Below are 23139 nucleotides of genomic sequence, written 5' to 3' on the forward strand. Positions count from 1 at the left end.
ACACTGCACTCCTCACCTCCATAACCACTAATTTTTAACTACACAATGCTATGTTCAAAGGAAAGCGTCAAAAAGCAACCAGGTGACAGAAAATAAGCTCCATCAGAACAAGAAGACGGGTAACATCTTAAGAAGAACTTCCTGCAGACTTCTCAGTTTGTGGTGGTCAGAGTCAACATCCACTCAGCCCCATGTTGCAGTTATATAGGAAAAGATGGTTTATCAGTGCAGGGCTCCTAGATTCCCTTATTAGGTTGCTAAGGTGGCAGAGTGACCCACCCTCCCATCCCCAAACCAATGATCACACTGGTTAGCTCAGCTTCAGCCTGCTGTTTCATGTGGCTGAGGAAGAACCAGATGGATACAGAGAGCCAACTAGGCAGGTCTCCTCAAAACAGCCATTTCTGTCACACATCTGAAAACTCCAGGATTTTGGGGAAGTATTTTAAGCAAACAGTGTATCTGATGGCTAATTATACTTCTGAGAAAATTTTCAACTGTGATTCGCCTTATGACACTGCATCATCTTGAAACCTTTCCTCCCTCCCAACACAGACATAACTAGCCCACTTCTGTCTCCGTATGTTTCCATTTCACTCTGGTTTTGTCATAAAAACAGCACAAAATCATGACACTTTTCTTAACATTTGTCTTGACATGTTCAGAAAAACTGCCAGCATTAAAAAGTAAATAATGATATTACCATATGAAGAACAGGGTGAATGTAGGTGATGAAATATAATGAAATGTTTTAAACAATCCAATTACAAGTCCTGTGAGGCTTCGATCAAGAAATGAAAAGTAAGCCATAAAGTAAACAGGCTCACAAAACAAACAAGCACAGCTGGCCAGGGGATTCTGCACTATTGAGTGATTTGAATTAAAGCAATCAAAAGTCAAATGGAAAGAAGACTAAAAATATAAAATGGGATGCAAACCTTGCTCAATCTCAGAGCCAAAATAACTCTGGGTCTTAGATAAATTTGTAACAAAACTCCCTCAGAAGCAAAGCTAATGCAGTACCTGACAGCCAAGAAATTCCTTCCCAGGCCAGTTGCCCTGTGACACCATTCTTTCTGCTCTAACTTCTGATGCAGAGTGCCTGGAGCAAAGCTGAGCTTACAGAAGTGCTGGCTCTCAGAAGCACTGAAGACTTCAAAGCTAAAGGGCCACACTGAAGTCAATGGGAATTTTGCCACCAATTTCAATGAGCCCAGGATTTCGCCCGGAGAGTTTAACAAGTGTCACTTTTCTGCCAGTGTGCTTCTCATCACAATAGTGTGCTGTGGTGAGCAGGGACACTGTACAGGGAAGAAGGAAGAGGGGAAAAGGCTGTGAAACAGAGTCAAAGGGAAGTATAAGAGAATTTAATCCAGCCTTAAGAAACATGAGTGAACAGCACAAAACTGCAAAGATTCTGACAATAGCAGCAAGGTAAGGGAGAGAACAAAACAGAAGCACACAAAAAACAAAAGCAAGACTCATAATTATCTCAGATTATTTCTTGATAGCCTTTCATGAGGTAGTTCTCAAAACCAGATATAAGGGGCTACTTCTAAGGGATGCACAAATGATAACTAAGGGAAACAAGGCTATCTCTAGCAAGAATAAATTCACCAGGGATCTCCACATTCATTAAAAAAAAAAAGTCTTTACTGGCCTACAACCAAAAAGAAGTTGGAAACCACTAGTACTAAGTGTAGTTCACACTGAACAATGAGTAGGATTCTCCTTGTGAACACTCTTCTCTGAGACTTAGGTATACTGTCATTAGGGAGACTAATAAAGCATATTTTCCTCAACATCACTCACTAATGCATTAGAAATACATGTACGGGGCAAGTAAGTCAAATGAGAAATTCCATCTCCCAGAGCTAAGCTTCTACAAAGTCTGCAGTGTAGTATTTGCCTGAAGACAGGGAGATTCAGCAAGAACACTTCCAAAGAACTGGATCACATTTGTGTGTTACTAACAGCTGATCCATCCTGGAAAGTTTAAAGATTTATATCTCCCTTGATAGGATTTCTTCAAAGCATTAAGCGAGACAACTCTCAGGAAGAAGATTCTAGTTTGACAAGCATTTTAACAAAAATCACATACCAAGACCCAATACCAACTTATGAAATAAATGCAACTAATGTAAATCTCCACTGTTCACAAATCAAACTACAAATAAATCCCAATGCCTAAAATAGTACAAGAAGGACTCTGCAGCTATGTTGAATGGGTGTCAGACTACAACAAAATTCACAGATAGAAACTGGTGCTGGCAGTAGCTGTGCCAACAGCTGAACTCTCTAATCTTTGGGGAGGGAGGGGCATGTGCCAGCCAAAATGTAGCAAAAAGAAAAGAAAATGTAAATGGGAAGAAATGGATCCATTACCAGAACACATATGTATACACTGTGTGTATACATACTTTGACAGATGTAACAAAATACAAATCAAATTCCAGAAATACCTCAGAAGGCTTCTGATCTTCATCTCTGGAGCATGAAGTTCTATGATGTTGAGATCTGGAGTGCTGGGACCAGGTAGACAGACCTAAAATACAGAAATAACCATTTACAGGGTTCTATGACAAACCTCCAGGAAAGTCTTTCAAATGTAGCAGACAATAAAAGTTACTCAGTCCTAAGCTTCTGTGATGACTCTCCTGGTTCTGTTTTGTTTCTCATTCCCTAACTGAGGTGTGCATGTACTGGCTGCACTGCACTACCTGCTTTCCACCCAGCATTAGAAGAAAGCCACCTCATAACATCCTTCCCTCCGAGCATCAATAAACAACTTTCTGAGATAGACCAGAAGCTCTGCCAATAGCCTGACTGCAGTCTTTGAAGTCAATGTACTGATGTCCTAGATACCTATATCGGTTTACCAGATTTCTGTCAGCACAAGCCTTTTGAAAATGAAGCAGTACCACGCACACACAGCAGAGCCCACAGAACAAGCTGTTGTCTCTTCTCCTGAGCAAATATCACAGTGTGGTTGTACGATTTTTGTCTGCATAATTATTCACTACGCTCCAAACAGATGATACCTTTTGCCTTGAAACCTTTCGACAGAGTCTCTGTCAGCTTTCAGAAATATTGTAACAGGAGAAAAGGGAAAAGAGGGAGAATCTGCACTCCTATGACAAAGTAGTGCTTTGACACCAGAATATATTATATCTGTGCAAATCATCTAATTTCAACACAGTAAGATTTACAAGTACAGCAGATATTTTTCACTGCCAACTACACAACAGTAATGAAAAAAGCCAGTGAATCCTTCTGGGTTGGAAAGATGAAGGACTTGGAATAGGTTTATCTGATAGGGAAGCTCAAACCTGTATGTTGAGCTCTGAAAGATGCACATAGATTTTGCAAATCTGGGCATTAACTGTAGAAAAAAAATCAAACCAAACTGATGCAAAGGCCTTCCAACACTGCTCATTCCTTCACAGCCTGTGCACATACACAGCAGGAGTAAAAAACAGTATGGCTACAGCCTCTAAGGGCAGCATACAGCCAGCAAAAACCTCTCGGGGATCAGAAATCACTGTTCAAAAAGCACAGGATAAGTTCTCTACTAAAAACAAAAAATAATTTTAAAAGTGAAGTAACTGTCTGAGACTTTAATTGGAAAGATATGACTGAAGTCACCAGAAGAATTCATTATGTTTTAGTTATCCATCTGCCTTCTCTTTTCAGTTAGTAATATACTAAGGAATCTGCTCCAGTAAAAACTCTCTAGAACACAGCAATGAATAACAGATACTACACAGAACATGCATAATGGTCAAAATTTAAGCAAGGTTCACAGCAAACAGCTAAAAATCTTATCTTCTGAGGTAAGAACACAGAAAAGATTAGTTTAAGCAAATGTTAATGTTTTAATGTAAAAGATGGTGAAGTTATTAGCACTCTTCCTAAGCCCCTCTATTTTACAATTACCATTTGCTGTTTCTATGAAGGGAAAAAAAGAAAAAAAAAAGGAAAAAAGTGACTGACTGCCATTTACTGATCTGTGAGGAAAGCCAGACTCCCAAGATCATTTAACTACCACTCTGTTTAAATGTTCTCTTGAAAACTAAATCAAAAACACAAGCAGGAGTATGAACCCTTTGTGAGGATCCTATCCGCCCATACTCAAACTCAACCAAAAGTGAGAAGGGAATAAGTGAAATCCCTCAAAAAGATATACAGCTAAAATGCATGAAAAAACACTCAACATTTTTTCCTGCAATGTAAATATTAACATTTGAACATTCAGACAAACATGATTTCTTCAATGAACAGCCTCACTAGAAGACATAGACCACATACATATCCACACAGATTCAGTTCTCATGGGTTCTGATATTTTCCATTGGCAAGACATTAATAGTTGCCACTGAGGTGTTCAGTGAGTTAAACCACTGCACCAGCAAGTCAGGCATTTGGAAATTTCCAATTTATTTATGGATCGGAGTGGTTTTGTACATATTGGACCTGGGAGAGGGATGGCATACAAGGTAACGAATTAAGAACAAGCTGTACTGGCAAGGAGAAGAGCTGGTGAGTCTGGAGGCTTTAATGCAGTTGTTCCCAAGAAAGGCAAGTATCTGGCAAAATTAGATACAGTGGCAGTATGATATATTTCTGGGTCTTTACCAGTGTCCTTTAATACAGTTCTGATTACAACTTATCTTAAATTGAATTTAAAAAGCATATAGGCTGCCTTTTTTCTTTTTTTTTTTTTAACATGGGTATTAACAGATGGTCTCTCTTGTGTCACAAAGAAGATACAAAGATGAGGAATAAAACAACCCTTGCCATATCTGCCATCTCCATTTCTTTACTATGACATCTTACACATCAGAACAAGTGTCTTACTTCTACGTCCATGTACACAATGGTTTGGGTACTGGATTAATTAACTATTCCATATAACATGAAAGGTCAACTCTTGTCACCAAAACTAAAGGATCTTCATTTTAAGTGACTTTGCTATAAGAAAGGACACTACATAAAATTTCCACGGGTAAGGGACAACTCAGATGCAGCCAGTCTTCCTCATGATTTATTATAATGAGTATTTTTTCCATGCCAACTAACTTCCTACACTGAATAAGGGAACAAATTGTTTCTTACATAGTTCTTTAATAGCCGCTTCCTTGCACATAAAATTGGTGAATGCCCAGTGAAAACACATACTGTTTTCACTAAGTTACTGAAGAGACTGTTGTATTTTTCTGAGCAATGTAGACCAACTGTACATAATATTAGGAGAAAACAGTGGAAGAATTTCTCACAGGACTGAGATTTTACTATGCACTGCAGCCAATAGATGACCTTTGGCAAGGGCTTTACTTCAATAGGGAAAACATTTACTCTGAATAAACAAAGCCCAACTGTAAGCCTTGAATTCATAGATTCAAACTACCACCACTACTTCGACACAAAAGTGTAAGAAATTGAAGAAGACAACCAAATGATAGTAAAATATCCATCCCATAACAGTATTGAATTTAACTACTTCTGAAATCTCAAAAAAGAGTTTCAATTCTGCTTCCATCAAAGCTAATGGAAAAATATCACTGCTTTCACCAATGCCAAGCCCAGGTCACTGAATTTCTCAAACCTGCTCTCATTAACAAGCAATCCGCCCATTCTGAATACAGCAGTGCAGGAGGAAAATGAAGGATGTTATTTGTCTTTTAGCATCCTTTTTCTATTTTCATACCTAAGCCAGGCAAGAGACCTCACTGAAAGCAAAAATTCACAGGTAATTAAAACTCCTTCAGTGATCAGTGATCTGATTTTTACATGTAAATGCATGAAGTAAGAACCATTCCTGGAATATAACAATCTACTGTGGTCAAAACAAATACAGGATTTAAAACATCTCTTCTGTACTATGAAAGCACATGAACTTGAGTTATTTTAGAAAGATTCCAGACATTTCTCAACAAAACTATCCTCTTGCATTAAGTATCCAAAATTACTATATTCATCAATAGTTTTCCGAATACTAGCCTTTGTTCCAAACTAGATTAGGACCACCAAAACTAGAAAAACAACTAAAGATCAAGACAAGAGTTAAACTCACTTTTAGTAAAATAAAATTTAAATTTGAAAAAAGAAAATCATAAGGGAAGCCTGAATCACTGGGATTTGGAAGATATAAAAGTTCCGTAAGATAACATTATATACCTCCATGGGAAGAATGAGTTCCACAGCAGATATAACGAGTTGTTAAGTGAGCTCATACTACCAAAAGCAACGTGAGAAACAGCAAATATGAGAAACACACAACTCCAAACCACAAAGTTAAATAAACACATCCAAAACATGCATCACCATCATTGTTAGACATCAGAGACAAAAGGTATCTTATTGAGTGTTACATGATCACGCAAGTTAAGGATGAACACAAAAGCCTAGTTAACATCACTCCAGAAGATACACCAAGCTCATTTGGATTCTTTTACACTTAGAATCCTTTCAGATGGCCAAGGATTTTGTCACTGAGAACAATGGGAGAGTGATGATACTAATACTATATGTCTCAGTTTTCCCTTTGTATTTATCTACTTAAAGACAAAAAGCAAAAAGAAATCCCAAACCACTTACAACATGTAACTCACAGCAAGGGAAGAGAGTTCTAACACACTACTGGTGCTGCAAAGGCGACTTCTACGATTCAGGTAGGAATCTTTTCTTTTCCCCAAGGCTACTTTACATTTTACACTGTAAATACAGCGTTTTTATAATATAACCACATTCTGATAATAAAAAAAGAAAAGCAATCAAGGAGTGTGCATTCTTTTTCCATATTTATGAAGAACACATGCTTCCCAAAAGGAAAAACATAAGCAATTTTAACTGTATCAATTTATTAAATGATCTGTCAAGAATATGTTTTGATTCCAAAAAAGTCCATGAAAACAGAAAATTGCTCAAGACCAATTCAAGCCTCCAGGTAATTCTACCCCACAACTAATATACTGCTCGGCATGGGGCTGGAGGGCTGGGCCCAGAGAGTGGTGGTGAACGGTGCTGCATCCAGTTGGCGGCCGGTCGCTAGTGGTGTCCCCCAGGGACCAGTGTTGGGCCCAGTTCTGTTTAATATCCTTACTGATGATTTAGATGAGGGGATTGAGTCCACTATTAGCAAATTTGCAGATGACACTAAGATGGGGGGGAGCGTCGATCTGCTGGAAGGCAGGAGAGCTCTGCAGAGGGACGTGGACAGACTGGAAAGTTGTGGTTGATTCCAACGGGCTGAGGTTCAACAAGGCCAAGTGCCGGGTCCTGCACTTTGGCCACAACAACCCCCTGCAACGCTACCGGCTGGGGCACAGAGTGGCTGGAGAGCAGCCAGGTAGAAAGGGACCTGGGAGTTTGGATTGGCAGGAAGCTGAACATGAGCCAGCAGTGTGCCCAGGTGGCCAAGAGGGCCAATGGCATCCTGGCCTGGATCAGGAACAGTGCAGCCAACAGGTGCAGGGAAGTGATTCTTCCCCTGGACTCAGTGCTCGTGAGGTCACAGCTGGAGTAGTGTGTCCAGTTCTGGGCCCCTCAGTTCAGGAAGGATGTGGAGGTGCTGAAGTAGGTCCAGAGAAGAGTGACGAGGCTGGTGAAGGGACTGGAGCACAAGTGCTATGAGGAGAGGCTGAGGGAGCTGGGGTTGTTTAGCCTGGAGAAGAGGAGGTTCAGGGGAGACCTCCTCACTCTCTACAACTCCCTGAAAGGAGGTTGTAGCCAGGTGGGGGTTGGTCTCTTCTCCCAGGTAGCTCTCAGTAAGACAAGAGGGCATGGTCTTAAGCTCTGCCAGGAGAGGTTTAGGTTAGATATTAGTAAGAAATTCTTTACAGAAAGGGTAATGAGGCATTGGAATGGGCTGGCCAGGCAAGTGGTGGATTCTCCATCCCTGGAGGTTTTTCAGATGAGATTGGAGGTGGCACTCAGTGCTATGGTCTAATAACCACAGTGGTAGTGGATCAAGGGTTGGACTTGATGATCTCAAAAGGTCTTTTCCGACCCAGCTCATTCTATGATTCTATGAGCAAAAAAGGCTCAGCTATTGGGTATCATGCACAAGGCTGTTGTAAAGACATCTGTAGGCACCCAGCTGTGTCCCTGGAGAACTACCTGCTGCCACAGCCTCTGAACGCTTTGAAGCCTCAGATCACTGTAAGCACTTCTTGCACCATAAATACACTCCTGCTACCCAGCACAACAGAGCAAAACAGCCCTGACATGGATCTAGGTCTGGCTGTCACTTCTGCTTAACACTGTTGTTTCCAGATGCCTTTGCCATTCCAAGACCAATGAGGTGCTGCTGTCAAAAAGATCAGAGGAGAAAACAGAGATGCTCAGTCTCCCCATTTAATGCCTGGCCCACAACTCCTTACAGCAGGGGCTCTTATGGTAACTTAGACATGTTTCCATGTCTAGACCCAAATTCCAGCACAAAGTAAAAAGAAGCAGACTATTCTATGGGCAGTTTCCATTATGTCAGGTACAGAAAGAGTGGCTGGGCAGAAGTAGTCTTCAGGCCTTATCACAGAGAAAGCAGCATGCAAGCGAACACAACCTGTGATGTCGTTTCATACAGCGAAACTTCCGTTCTCACTTTTCTGTTGTTAGAGGACTTGCTCACCTATCTTTCTTGTCTTTATAGTGTATTATTATACAATAATCTCATTCAAGATCAAAATAGAAGCAGCAACGACCTTTTATCTCTTGTCAACAGCCATGTTACTTAAAATTTAGTGTCATTTGACAACTCCCCAATTGCAGCTGCTGAACAATGCATGGATCCATAATTTCTTCAGTGCTTTACAACAACACAGCACAACTGCTAAGTCTCCGACACACATAATGAACCGTCCTTGCAGCTCCCTACCACAGCAGTTTAATACAAGCTCCCTCCTGTCATTCCTTTCCTCAGTAGCACACGTTTGAGTTTTATCATCTCAAAGAACACACACAAAACCAGGAATAGGCATGTGTCACTCTTCTAACAGTCAAGAATTCCTACACCCCATCTTATTTTTCAGCACAAGACTCAAGTGCCATTCTAGCTGCCCAGCTCAATTCCCATGGTAGTCATGTTTTACCATAACAGTACAGTTTTAACTCAAGTTACTACAGGTTATCAATTTGAGACCTCCCATGTAAGCATTTTTAGATTGATATCATGATGTTGTCAGGCCTTAAAAGTCCAATGGAGCTAGGGGTACTCAATACTAGTGGTCTTATAAGAAAAATATGTCTTTCCAAAAACAAATCGTAGAATATGCCGAGTTGGAAGGGACCCACATCAGGACCACCAAGTCCAACTCCTGGCCCTGAGCAGGACACCCCAAGAATCATGTGCCCAACAGTATGGTCCAAATGCTTCTTGAACTCTGTCAGGCTTAGTGCTGTGACTGCTTCCCTGAAAAGCCTGTTCCAGTGCCCAACCATTCTCTGGGTGAAGAACCTTTTCCTGATATCCAACCTAAAACTCCCCTTACTCAGCTTCATGCCATTCCCTTGAGTCCTGTCACTGGTCACAACAGTGAAGAGATCAGTACCTGCTCCTCCACTTCCTCTCATGAGGAAATTGAAGACCACAATGAGATCTCCCCTCAATCTCCTCCAAGCTGAACAGACAAGTGACCTCAGCTGCTCCTCACAAGGTTTCTCCTCCAGACCCTTCATCATCCTCATGGCCCTCCTTTGGAGGAGCTGTCTAACAGCTTAATATCTTTCTTATGTTGTGGTGCCCAAAACTGCACACAGGACTCAAGGTGAGGCCACCCCACTGCAGAGCAGAGCAGGACAATAACCTCCCTCCACTGGCTGGTGATGCTTTGCCTGATGCCCCCCAGGACAAGGTTGGCCCTCCTGGCTTGCCAGGGCACTGCTGACTAATATTCAGCTTGCCATGGACGAGGACCCCCAAGTCTCCTTCCACAGCACTGCTTTCCAGCACCTTGTTCCCCAGTCTATACATACAAACATACAAACCTGGGGTTGCCCCACCCCAGGTGCAGAATCCAGCACTTCCCCTTGTTAAACTTCAAACAGTTGGTGATTGTCCTCTGACTTTTCGAGGTCTCTCTGCAGGGCCTCTCTGTCCCTCAGGGAGTCCACAGCTCCTTCTAATTTAGTGTCGCTGGCAAACGTACTTAGTATTCCTTCAAGTCCTGTGTCCCAGTCATCAATGAAGATGCTGAAGAGAACTGGGCCTAAGATAGAGCCCTGCAGATCCCACATCAGTCACCAGTCCAATGTTACCCCATTCACTGCAACCCTCTGTGCCCAACCCATGAGCCAATTGCTCACCCACTTTGTAACGTGGTTATCCAGCTGTATGCTGGACATTTTGTCCAAAAGGATGCTGTGAGAGACAGTATCAGAAGCTTTGCTGAAGTCCAAAAAGATTACATCTACTGGTTTTCCTAGAGCAAGTAGGTGGATTACCCAGAAATCAGGTTCGACAAGCAGGACTTACCCCTCATGAAGCCATGCTGGCTGTGACCAATGACTGCGTTGTCCTCCAGGTGTTTTTCAATACCTCCCAGAATAATCTTTTCCATGATTTTACCTGACACTGAAGAGAGACTGATAGGCCTGTAGTTTCTGGAGTCCTTCTTCTCGCCCTCCTTGAAAATCAGGACAATGTTTGCCAGCTTCCAGTCAATTGGGACCTCTCTGGATTCCCAAGACCACTCAAAAATCATTGAGAGAGGTTTGGCGATGACATCAGCAGCTCTTTGAGGATTCTGCGATGGATTGTATCACACTCCATAGATTTGTAGGGATCCAGCTGGAGCAGCAGATCCTGCACAGTTTCAGGGTCAACTAGGAGTTGATCATTCTCACAGTCATGGCCCTCCAGCTCAGGGCACTGAGACCCCCTTGGTCCATCATCCGTGTTGAAGACAGAGGCAAAGAAAGTGTTAAACACCTCTGCCTTGTCTCTGTCCCTGTCTGGGAGGTGACAATCCTCATCCTGTAACAGGCCTATGATATTTCTACACTGCCTATTCCTATTAATATATTTGAAAAAACTCTTATTGTCCCCCACATTTTGACAGCTGCAACTCCAGTTGAGCTTTGACCACACGAATTTTCTTCGTACAGCGGTAAGCAGAACCTCTGTATTCTCCATGTCACTTGACCTTGCTTCCACTGGGCATACACTTTCCTTTTTTGCCTTCTATCCAAGAGAAGACTCCTGCTCGGCCAAGTCAGCCTTCTGCCTCGCCTGATTGACATCTGACATTTGGGAATTGCTGTTCTGGTGCCCTTAGGATGTGATGTCAAAAAGTGACCAGCACTGATGGACCCAACACCTGCAAAAACATTCTCCCAGAGCACTTTACCTACTAGTTACCTGAGCAGCCTAAAGTCTGCTCTCCTCATGTCCAGAGCTGAAGTTTTACTGGCACTTTTCCTCCTGTCAACTTTTTTTCCTGTCAAATGACGGTGATGATTATGTGGAGTCCCTTCCTCAGATGTGATACCCTATCAGTCCAGATAAGCCTTTCAAATCTCTCTTCCAGAGTGCTCAAACAACTTCACCAAAAGCCACCCTGCCCCAATGAGACTAACCTTTAGGTAAGATTTGTCATCACTCTAAATGCCTTTTTCAAAAGCGCAGTAGAGACTGCTAAACTTGCTGCTTTGCCCAAATTCTTAGCACTGTAATGGCATTAAATTTTGTTATTTAATCACCATCCCTCACCTACCAGCCAGTTTAACTGAAAAGCAAAAAATGTTCTTCATTCTTTTTCATAAAACACTGCACAGTATTTCAGTATGTAATCACCGCATTTCAGGCCAGCAGCAGCTACAATTCCACAGTAAATGACACACACACCTAAGGTTACATACTCAGTAACCTTTGTGAAAGCACTCTGGGGTCCATCTCAAACACTACAGGAATCCACTGGGATTCAAAGCCCTTTCTAAATCTAAGATCCCCATCATTCAGTCAGAGCAATGGATATTGGCAAAATTCGTTTAACTTTAAAATAACATTTGTTTAGCAATGACAGAATAAGGGTCTGCCTAAATTACAGAGCTCTACTTCATAATCCATAAGTATTAAATCTTTCATTTCTCAGAACTCTGAACCTCTGTACATCTTACAAGTATTTTTCATCTGCAAGCGTCTTCAGTTCTTCTCTCAGACACTCTTCATGTAGGAGTATGTTAAATTGATAACCTCTTCAAGAAAAAATGAAGAAGCATTGTGGAAGCAAGTAAAGTGTGAAGAAAATCATGCTCTGAATTCCTTGCTCATGGAAAACGGCAAACAAACTTTCTTTGACATCGAGTACCCAGATTTCATCCTATCTCGCTACAGTACAACTGTCCATGAGCTTCAGACATTTCTCAAACACAATCTGTCCAAATGTCCAACCAATTTGTGCAAAAAAGAACAGTTTGAAGCTATAAATGAGAACTAATCAACTGCACAACTTGATCTCACCAGGAAACAAAGCATATGGAATATTCGGCACAAACCACCTTTACAGATTTACAGACCAACCAGGCAAAAAAGTCAGGTCAAACACCGATTAGGAAAGCTTACATGGCTTCAGTATTCAATTGAAGTGAGACCTGGAACCATAAAGAGAAGGTTTAGCAACAGAGGAGCAAGCTGAAATGCAGTGTAACAAAAATTGCTTAAAAACTATCAAAACCCTATCCAGCCACCAGAAAAAAGAGGCATAATTGCCTTGAGATGAATCAATTACTATTTTCTTTAATACAGGCTTTGAAGAAGTTACCATGCACATCACAAGGCTTTTATGATGGGCCTGGCTAATACTAATGTCTATTATAATTGCTGTACTACAGTATCTGCAAAGGGACAGAAACTAAAAAGCTGCAAGGTGACAGAAAAAGGAAAGCTTCCAGGAGCCAACACTCTTAAACAGTTCACCAGGCCCCTCTCAATATCATTCCTTTGTATTAAGCCAAAAGTTCAAGATCTAGAGTGCTGCCTGCATCACATTTTTCATTCAATTTATTTCATGGATAAAATGTTCAAAACTGACCTCTAATTTCAGAAAATAAAATCCCTGAGAAAACACCTAGATATCCAGGGACTAAGTGCAGAACTGTTGGGCACAGCTGGCACTGACACCTCTTGCCCAGTGCTTCAAATATGCTACTTTGGCCTCATGTTGAAATGAGGATTTGGAATTCCGATTTTAAGGGGACACAGCCTAACAATTTTCAGTAGTTAGGTTGAAGGGCATAAAATAAATACTTTTGGGAGCTTAAAGCCTGCACTTAGCTTTTGGGAAAGAATCGAGTCTGAGGGCAAAGAAGTGATGAGAAAAGTAAGGGTGCTGACTTTAAGCTGCAAAGCTTTAAAATACTGCAAATAACACATAACCACCAACAATAAAATAACTTACATAAGTCAGTAAATACATGTATATACTCCAGGACTGCAGTCATGTTGTTAAGCTTTCTTCTCTTCTGTATTTCACCCCTAAATGAAAACCACTCTCTCTTCTTTCATCTCACAAAATGAGAGCACCTTTATTTTCTTCTGAAGAACTATTATATTTTCAGTATAATGTATTTTTAGTGCTTGCGGTATGAGCTCTGTTTTTCTATCACCTTGTGACTGTCAAGGAAACTGTCATAGGTTTACTTGTTCTAAAAATCCAAGCAGGACTTTTTCCTTCCCCTGTCTTTCTGTAAAAGAAAGTTGTTAAATGAGGGAGGGGGAAGGGGTAACTGACCCATACAGAAGAACTAACTGGTAGACCTGCATTCCAAGCTGATGGCCTTTCCTAAAACTGCAGGGAGGGGCGATGTGTTTTTTTTCTTCTCTCCCCCGAAAAGGGACACTTCACTTTTGCCTTAACTTAGGCAAGGTGTGTGTGTTGAAAAGATTCCAGGGCCATTTTGGCTCTCGGCCTGGTCATCCGGTTGTTTTCTGGTCTCAGCTTGCCTGCACCCTGCTCTGCCCTCGGCTCGGACTGGCTCAGACTTCATCAGAAAGGTTTGGCCCACCTGCAGAGGAACTTTTTGGGGAGGGGGTCGCCCTTTTCCCTCCTCCGCTTCCCTGTTTTGGCAGGGTTTGTGCCCATCCAGGAAGAGGGGAAATCCTGGCCACAGCCAGTCACAGACAGCTGATCCAACAGTGCCCCCTGCTGACCATGATTAGAATTGCACCAAAGGACAGGAAGTATCGAACTGTTTCCTTTTTGAAGGAGACTTTTAGGTACAGGATTATTGTATAGTTGCGTTTGTGTTCTTTTGTTGTCCTGCCAATACACATATATCCTTTAATAAAGGGCTGTTTTTTTCTTTCTCCATACTTCCTCGATTGGAGCCTCTTAATTTCAGATTTACAATTGCTGAGAGAGAGGAGTTTGGTCTACCTCATAACTCATCCTCCTTAGCAAAACACTTCTGTCTCATTAAACTGAGACAGAAACTGATTCAGTTCAGTGACCCAATGGAAAACAACACTTTTTTTTAAAGATAAATTCTATTATTAGTAGCATCATTATTATTGTATTACAAATAATCAGGTTCCTGAGTTTAACAGAATAAATAATAGATTTTTTCATACCAAAGTATTTTCCTGGTGGCGCTACTCTACATGCTGGAGTTCACTCCATAAAAGCGCCATGATTTCAGTTACTCGGACCACATTTATCCACTGACACACATGATGAATCTGAGATGTCTGATCAGTCTAGTAAGGCACAGTATGAAAACTCAGCTTCAGAACTGCAGAAAAACAACAGCTGGAGGCCCAATCCTCACCTTGAGAGATAAGGGAGAGCAGTGCTGAGCCCTAACCTCAAAGACTATTGAGTTCAGAATGATGGGAATGCAAAAAGCCCACTGGAGGGTCAAGAGGTACCACTGACTGAAGGGAAGCAGATGTTTGGCAATAGGATTCCAAGTGTTGATTAAAATTTCAACTTTTCAATTAAAAGACGTGTGTCTGAAGCTCCCAGAATAGTCAATTTAATTGTTTTCTGTCTCTGGAAATTCCAAGAAGGAAAAATAGCTAGTGAACTTAAAGCCTTCAATAGTGAGTGCAAAAACTCATAGAATTTTTCTTTTTCTTTTTTTTAGGGAAAAAAACTTGCTTACCCTTCTAACATTACTGCAAGTACAGTGGATTGGAGATACTACTGGCAGAGTAAGAATACAGAAACGAACAGTAAGAGTAATCAGTAATTCTACTAAAGGCAAGAAAAAAACCTGTGAAGGTGAATCTGTAAGAGGAGCCCCTTGACATTCAAACATAGTTGCAAGGAACAACTAGTATCTTCTATAACAGGAAAAGTGGAGAGAAAGGGTCTGAATGTCAGTCGTTCTTCTCAAGGAAGCGTGAATGACAAAAAGCCCTGGAGGTGCTGACACCACATTCAAAGTTATCTGGGCTTCTGATTAATAACCCTTAATCTGTTTGAATGCGTATAAAGTAATAGAATGAATATGCAGGAACCTGTATCTGAATTTGCCAACTAACTTCAAAAGAGGAAAAAAAACATAATCAAGAAAAAAAAGCGTAATGAAAGGGACATGGTATATATTTCAAATAATACTTGAAAATATTTTAAATTTCACTGCCTTTGCCATGCCATTTATTCAACAAAGTTATTTGTAATAAGTAGGCTTTAAAATAGAGACACCCTAGCAGGACACGGGGTTTGCTTTTCTTTTCCGAACTCATTTTCTTAGATCTTGATCTATGGAACAGATTTTGTGGAGAACATATTTCCAAAGTCAACAACTCTATTCTGAATAGTTATATATCAAATGACATTACAAACAAGCGCTATAATCAGCAACAGGTCAGTCAATTGTATCTATTTCAGGACTTCAATTACAAAATTAGCTGCTTCAGATTTTATTTGGTAAAGCCTGTAACATAAGGTACATGAAGGGATCAAAGAATGAAAAAACGCAGCTAAGGGAGTGGAAATAAAGACTATTATCAATATGAAACACTTTATAAAGCTACTAGGGAATAAAAAAAGGGTGAAGCAAAATTCTAATGGAAGACATCATGTTTGCTGCTACTTGCTTATTTTACAAATAAAAACACACCTTTGTTTTTGGGAAGTACGCATTGCCTTTGAGGAAATGCACCAACTTCAATTTTTATAACCCCAAGTAAACTTCTAACCAAGAAAAACAGGTCTATTTTGTTAGAGTTTTTCTTATTCCAAAATTCCCCGACTGCAGGTGGTTCTCCAAAAACAAGCCAAATCCCTCACCTCTAATAGATGTTACTCAATCCTCATTTGGGCTAATTCCTAATCAGCTTGCTAGTTCTTACCTTCTCTAATAATTTGCTTCATTTCAGCAATAGTTTGCCTAAGATTGTTTTAAGAGGAAGATCTGGCCATACCTGAGGAGACTCCCATGCAGCAAAGACACCCCTAGAAATGCATGTGGGTGAAGCATTCATGTACAGAGCCACAGCACAGCACAGGGCTAAGTTCTCAGAGCAAAGCTTTCAAAAGCACCTGGAAAACCACCTCGACCATTTTCTGTTACATTTCAGACTGAAGTTTTACAAAAGACTTCAGATTTGAAGACATGCACCCAGACAGATCATATTAAAACTAGGAAAATCTCTGACAACAGGCTAAGCTGCACTATTGTCAAGTACAATCTTATTTGGGCAAATAAAACACCATAGCACATTTCCCAAACTGCCATTTTGTCTCCCCCCCCTCCTTTTTTCTGCTTAAATGAAAGATTATCAATCACTGGAATCCAAACACAAGAGAAAGATATACCCCTGTATTGGGTTTCTGTGGCCAAGTTTTGGTAGTGGGGGGGCTACAAGGGTGGCTTCTGTGAGAAGCTGCTGGAAGCCTTCCCCATGTCCAGTAGAGCCAGTGTCAGCCAGCTCCAGGATGGGCTTCCTGCCGCTGGCCAAGGCTGAGTCAATCCAGAATGACAGTAACGCTTCTGAGGTAACATATTTAAGGAGAAAAGAAGTTGTTGTGCAGATGAACACTGCAGCCAGAGAAGAGTGGAGTGAGAATATGTGAACAGCTCTGCAGACACCAAGGTCAGTGGAGAAGGAGGGGGAGGAGATGCTCCAGGCGCAGAAGCTGAGGTTCCCCTGCAGCCCATGGTGAAGGCCATGGTGAGACAGCTCTGCCCCTGTAGCCCATGGAGGATCTCAGGAGTGCAGAGATCCACCTGCAGCCTGTGGAGGAGACCCACACCAGAGCAGGTGGGTATCTGAAGCAGGCTGTGACCCTGTGGGAGGTCCATGCTGGAGCAGGCTCCTAGCAGGAACCTGCTGACCCGTGGAGAGGAGTTCGTGTTGGAGCAGGTTTTCCTGGTAGGACTTATGACCCTGTGGGGGACCCACGCTGGAGCAGGCTGTGCCTGAAGTACTGCACCCCGTGGAGTACTTTGCAGCAGTTTGTGCAAAACTGTTGCCTGTGGGATAGACTCATGCCAGAGAGGTTCATGAAGGACCCCACAGGGAGCAGGGAAAGGACTCCTCTCCCTAAGCAACGGGAGAAACAGCAACTGACCGCAACCCTAGTTCCCTGTCTCCCTGTGCCACTAGGGAGGAGGAGGTAGAACTCAGAAGAAGGGAGAGGTGGGGAAAGGCATTTTTGAGATTTATTTTACTTCTCACTCTCCTGCTCTGATCCTGTTAGTAATACATTTAATTAATATCCCTACTTTGAGTCTGTTTTGCCCATGATGGTGATTGGTAAGTGATCTCTCCCAGTCCTTATTTCAACTCATGAACCCTTCGTTATGTCTTGTCTCCTCTGTCCAGTTGCAGAGGGGAGCAAGAGTGAGTTTAGTGGATACCTGGCATCCAGCCAGGGTCAACCCACTACAACCACACAGAGCTCAGTCTTATTTATATCAGTACAGAAACAGTTAAAAAACATAAATACATTCTGTATCCAAATTACTGATTTACTGAATTCAAATTCTTGAAAGTTGTTCCTCAAAGATAATCTTCAAATGAAGTAAGGAACACTTTCATGTTCCATCAATCTTTTCTGCTTAAGCTTGAAGCACTATTCCACTGTATAAGAGAGTATGAGAACACTGAAGCAAATTTAAAATCCTTATGCAAAATTCTATGGACAATGTTAGCAGATGTCTCCATGCTTGTTCCGTCCTTGCAATGATAAATTATGCTACTTGCAAAGACTTTAAAGATGACCACTGACTTCTCCTCTTATCAACTAAAACTATATAATTCAATGGGAGGATCCTGAATCTACTGTCCATCTGTGCTCAGAATAACTGAGTTCAAAACTAGATCCTTACCATACACATTTCTACCAGTTCAACAAATATGCAAAATGCCTCTGGCACATAAAACACTGCATTAAAACATGTTTTCAAACTCATAACTTCCTGCACTCTACAACAAAGGAGCACTTACTGCCATCGTCATCAGAGTCCTCGCTGCTGCTGGGAAGCCGATGTCGTTTCATGATCTCCTTGGAAAACAGCAGGGAGCCTATGAAGCAATGAGACAGCACTTAACCCAAGGTAATAACACACCATCATCAATTGTGTTTCTGATGGAATGTGAGGATTTACACAAAGGAAAACAAACAACTTTAAGCAGCAGCTGAAATATGAACAGTGAATCTCTCAAGGACGCTTAATTAAGTAGTCATTATATGAGCAGGTGAACAACACTGGAGAGTATCAGTGACAACCCCACCAATCCTTTCACCCCACAACAAAAGCTTATTTTGTCCTGAGAGGTCTTACAATCACTGAATATCTACAGTTAATGTGGTAAACTTCCTCTGCCCATTCTGACATTAGATTTGCAACAGAATAACACTTTTACTGCTTGTGTAAATATTTACTTTGGCTATGTTTTTAGAACCATTTTATGCCTGTTTAAAATGCCAGATTTACAATATCTGAGATTAAAGCCATCCACTTATACATAAAAAATTAAACATAGCAGTAGCAAGCCCAGTTTTCCCAGATTAACTAAACATGCATCATCTATGCCCTGGAAAGCACCACCCTCTAAGGTGCGCACACATTTCTACCGTCATTCCTAACACTAAATGTTCTTTGTGAATAAGACTGATTACTCAGAAGTTCTTCCAAACGCTCAGATTTCTACCCATATTGAGTTCAACTGCACACAAGCCAGTGATGTACAGGGAAAAAATTCCCAGTCTTTTTAACTGCTATTCTCAGGGTGCTGGTACTTTTGTGTGTATTTTCTCTGGAAGAAAACCAAATCCAGAAAAATCAAGGAAGCTGTAAATAGCTAGTCAATATTGTAAAAAGCTATTAAAAAGTATAAGTTGAAGAACAGAAAAAACACGACAAGTGCAGAAAGGCATATCCATCATAAGTTAAACTGACAAGGACTCTACATGCACATCAAAACCCCTAAGTCTTTGCTTACCACGTATCAATCGAGATATCAACAAGGTTTGGGCATTCTGCTACGCCTCTGGGGTACAGATTTAGAGATCAGATGCCAAAATATTTTTTTGCTTCTAAGTAGGTGTAGAAAATCTAACCTTCTTATTTTCACATGCATTTGGATTTCCTCAGAACCTCTCAACAAAACTCATTTCATTGACCCTTCAGTATAAGAATTAACTGCTTCAACTTTGTTCACTGACAATATGGCTCATTGTAGGAAACTCAATACTACTTTTATGAAACTATTTTACACACTCTTATAAGACTAATCCTCAAAATAAGGAAACCCAAAAAGCCTAACGAAAGCCTGACACTATTTCCAAAAGAGCACAAAAATATCTGCTCTTCTTAATATAAAAAGAAATTAGTATTTTTGAAGGAATTCATTTTAGCAAATCACAAGCAGCTGAACCTGAGATTCTAGTTTACACTTCCAGTGAATTTGATATAGTTCTAAGAGCCCAAGCATTGCAGGATTGCCTCCTTTTTCATATTATACCTGCAAACAAAGTTAGGGGGAAGTCTCCCCCCCACAGAGTGGCTTTTCAGAGTGGGATTTAATACCTCTGTCTTTGAAACATGTAACAGTTTTCAGCTGCAAACTTTGTTCACTAAAGAGAAACTGAATGGTTCACCTTACCAAGACCTTTTGTCACCATTTCATAGAGTAAAAGTTGACATACAATGTCTGATGCCAGGAAATAAAGAATCATAAATGACAGCCTCTTACAGTGGTAGAAGAATTCTCTCAAAAGGACTGCTTTGAAGCAGGCCAAAACTTTGTGTGTATGGCAGATGGAAAAGCTGCAAGTGAATACACACACAGATCAGTCTGGACCATCAAAATCTTCTGAATACAGATCTCATATAAATGCAGGAGATTCAGAGCCAGTCAATTACTGTATCAGTTCTGATACAGTCAGTTATTAAGACAGAAAGTCAAGATTCAGATCCAAAACAAGCTAAGACAGAACTGAAAAATCAATTAACTGTTATGAGGACAAAACTAGGGGGATAACTATCCATTCTGTAAGGTACTTTTTCTATTAGTTCACTTATTATTAATAGCAATGTAAAAGAAGATACTCACTACCAATGAAAACATCCCATAAACAAAGCAAAGAAGATATGGAACAAAATGAAAAATTGCTCTATCTCAGAAACCTAATTTGTAAATTTCTGGTCCAATTCCTCACTTCCTGGTTCATTCCTATAGAGTCTGAAAAGATGCACCATAAAGCAATATAACAGAGTGTATGTACACTGAGACACACTTGTGAACTTGCGATGAACAAGAAAATTCTAAATTCTGCTCTTCCACATCTTCCTGGGTTAGTGCATTTTGAGTTGATCTTCTCCTAGCCACACTTTCTGCAAATTCAAAAAAATTACGAGAGATGGAGGCTTCTTCTTCCTATCACAGTCTTTAAAAAACAAACTACACATCTCTTTGCTGTTTCAAGGAGAGAGTGGTATTCACACCTCCGAATTCAAGCACTCTCCAGTTTTCAGGAAATAAGCCAGAACAGAACCCACTTTCCTGGAGTACAGAGTACTAGATAAGGTAGCTAATTTTCTTGTCCACTCTAGTCAGGTTTCTGAAATTGGTCATGCTGAAAAGCCTGTGTTCTCAATAGTAACATTAAAAGAAATATGTCATTTGATGAAGCTCCTGTGAGATTGCTTTATGTGTGCATGTGAAAAAAATCAAAACACAGAGATCTCATTTTCCCATCTTTGATCCTAACCTGAGTTTACAGGGAGCTAAATCGCAGATGAAAAAGAATCATTTGGCTTCTTAGAGCAAGACTCAAATCTAATAAATTAGCCACCTAGAATTTTTGTCATTAGAAGTAATAAAACACCATTTTTTCAACTTCTAAAATAATTTTAAACTGCTCTCATCAGATGTTCATATCCATAGTTCAGAACACAGGTTCTAGAGACAGCACTGGAACAGCTAATAAAACCACACAGATTTAAATGCTGCTGCTTTTAAGGGTATCACAGTGTCTCTGCCCCAAAGACTATTGGTTTCTATCAGGTTGTTGTTGAGTCAAAGTCACACAAGAATTGCATTAAAAATATACATAGATTATGGATAGCGACGGTGGGGTGCAGACAGAGGGTGCAGGCTTTTCCTATTTAGGTAGAGACCTCCACTGTGATCACAATGCCTATAAGCAAAGAGAGTTCATGTGCAAGCATAAAAAGGGTAAAACATTTAAGCCCAGCTTTAAGATTCATACCAAGAGTAAGTAAAAACTATGCACCCAGCCTGCAACACTTGGAGGACAGGAAGAGACCATGCAGGTTACTAAGCTCAATTCCCAACTGCATGCAACCACGTAATTGCTATCTAGCCCAGAAGTTTCCACAAAACATTCATTGCACCCACACATGCCACAGGGTAACTTCCCAACCCCCTTCGAAAAAGAAACACTCCTCTAAAACAAGGAAGCAGACAATCAAGCAGTGCCCTTGAATCTTGGATCTTCTATCAAATGTTTCTACAGTTGTTTTTCCCAAATTCTTACACCACTCCCAAAAGGGCATTTGCCCACACACTGTTCAGCTGAAGAGAAAGCCCAACACTAGGAAAGCTACCACAGAGTTCGGCAACCCTAAGGTGACAAAAGCTGCATTAACAAGCCAAACATTCTATGAGTTTTCAGTGAAACCTGTTAAGTCTTAAAAACTCAGATTTAAAAATGCAGGTAAACTTTCAGTTTCATTTCCTTGAAAGATGATTGTTTCTTTGCGTTAAAATCATCCTTTCAGAACCCAAACAGACCAACACATAGCATGCTGATAGTGTTTTCTCCTGAGGACTCTACTATAACATTTACCCATTTACTGGGGAGGGGAAGCCAAAAGACTCAGAGTAATGCCAGCCTTAACCAAACACAGCTTTTGAGAAACAGCCATGACTCTGCTGGCAATGTTACTCCAATTCCAAGGGCAGACAAAGCATGTAAAAGCACTTCATGCAATCACACCACCGGGATAAATGGCATAGAAGGGACTGAGATTGTGACTGTTTTACAGAGACACATCACCAGTGACTTTTTGTCCTTTTGCATCATGCTTGCTCTGGAAGTTATGCTCTGGATTTTACTCATTGATTAGGTACCAACTTTAAACATACAAATGCAACTCTGGACTCCAAAGACACAATTGCTCAGACTGTTTTTAAAGGCAAGATTACGCTGCCTGAAACTGGCTACTGCATTTTGGAGACAGTAGTAGGCCTTTTTCAAAACACTTGTAAAACGCTATGTAAATGAAATGACTAGATGATAATCCAATATAATCAAAGGCCACAAAACAGCACTCGAATTTACATATCTATGTGGAGGTGAGCAACAAGCATCTAAGTCTATACAATTTATTACATACAGGTAGTAACACAGACTTTTCTGACCACTTCCCAATATTTGATGGCAGATGCAGTACAATGGGTTAGACTCAGCACTATGACACAGTACAGTAAATTCATTATATTTAGCAGTATGCATTACCCTGCTAGTCCATTCTTAACTCTGCAAGAGATAAAATTATCAACAAAACCCACAGACCCCACTGGACAGCAATGCCAAGACCCCTCCTTTTTTCTCCACAGTGAAGTCCCAGGAGTTGTACAGATAAGAGTGAAAAACATCCAAGCCCTTTTTCCTAGCTTCCTCAGAGCAGAAATCCAGACACTACCCCATAAAATTGGCA

At 40.8% G+C, this 23139-nt stretch overlaps 1 protein-coding gene across 6 annotated transcripts in view; it reads right to left on the reverse strand.

Moving 5' to 3' along the window:
• JADE1 (jade family PHD finger 1) overlaps positions 1 to 23139 on the reverse strand; it is a 79293-nt gene that overhangs the window by 22114 nt on the left and 34040 nt on the right. For 5 of the 6 annotated variants that reach the window (XM_027716010.2, XM_039383458.1, XM_027716003.2 and 2 more), the window contains 2 exons: positions 18395 to 18472; positions 2463 to 2545 (listed from right to left, as the gene is read on the reverse strand). In XM_027716010.2, coding sequence (XP_027571811.1) covers positions 2463 to 2545; positions 18395 to 18446 — 135 coding nt within the window. In that variant the 5' untranslated portion in view covers positions 18447 to 18472. Of the gene's footprint in view, positions 1 to 1023; positions 1172 to 2462; positions 2546 to 18394; positions 18473 to 23139 lie in introns of those variants that run through there. The other variant, XM_039383459.1, reaches the window with a different exon arrangement.

The sequence above is a fragment of the Pipra filicauda genome, unplaced genomic scaffold (assembly GCF_003945595.2).
Source record: "Pipra filicauda isolate LSUMZ 115617 unplaced genomic scaffold, ASM394559v2 scaffold30_size5312502_pilon, whole genome shotgun sequence".
NCBI lineage: Eukaryota > Metazoa > Chordata > Aves > Passeriformes > Pipridae > Pipra > Pipra filicauda.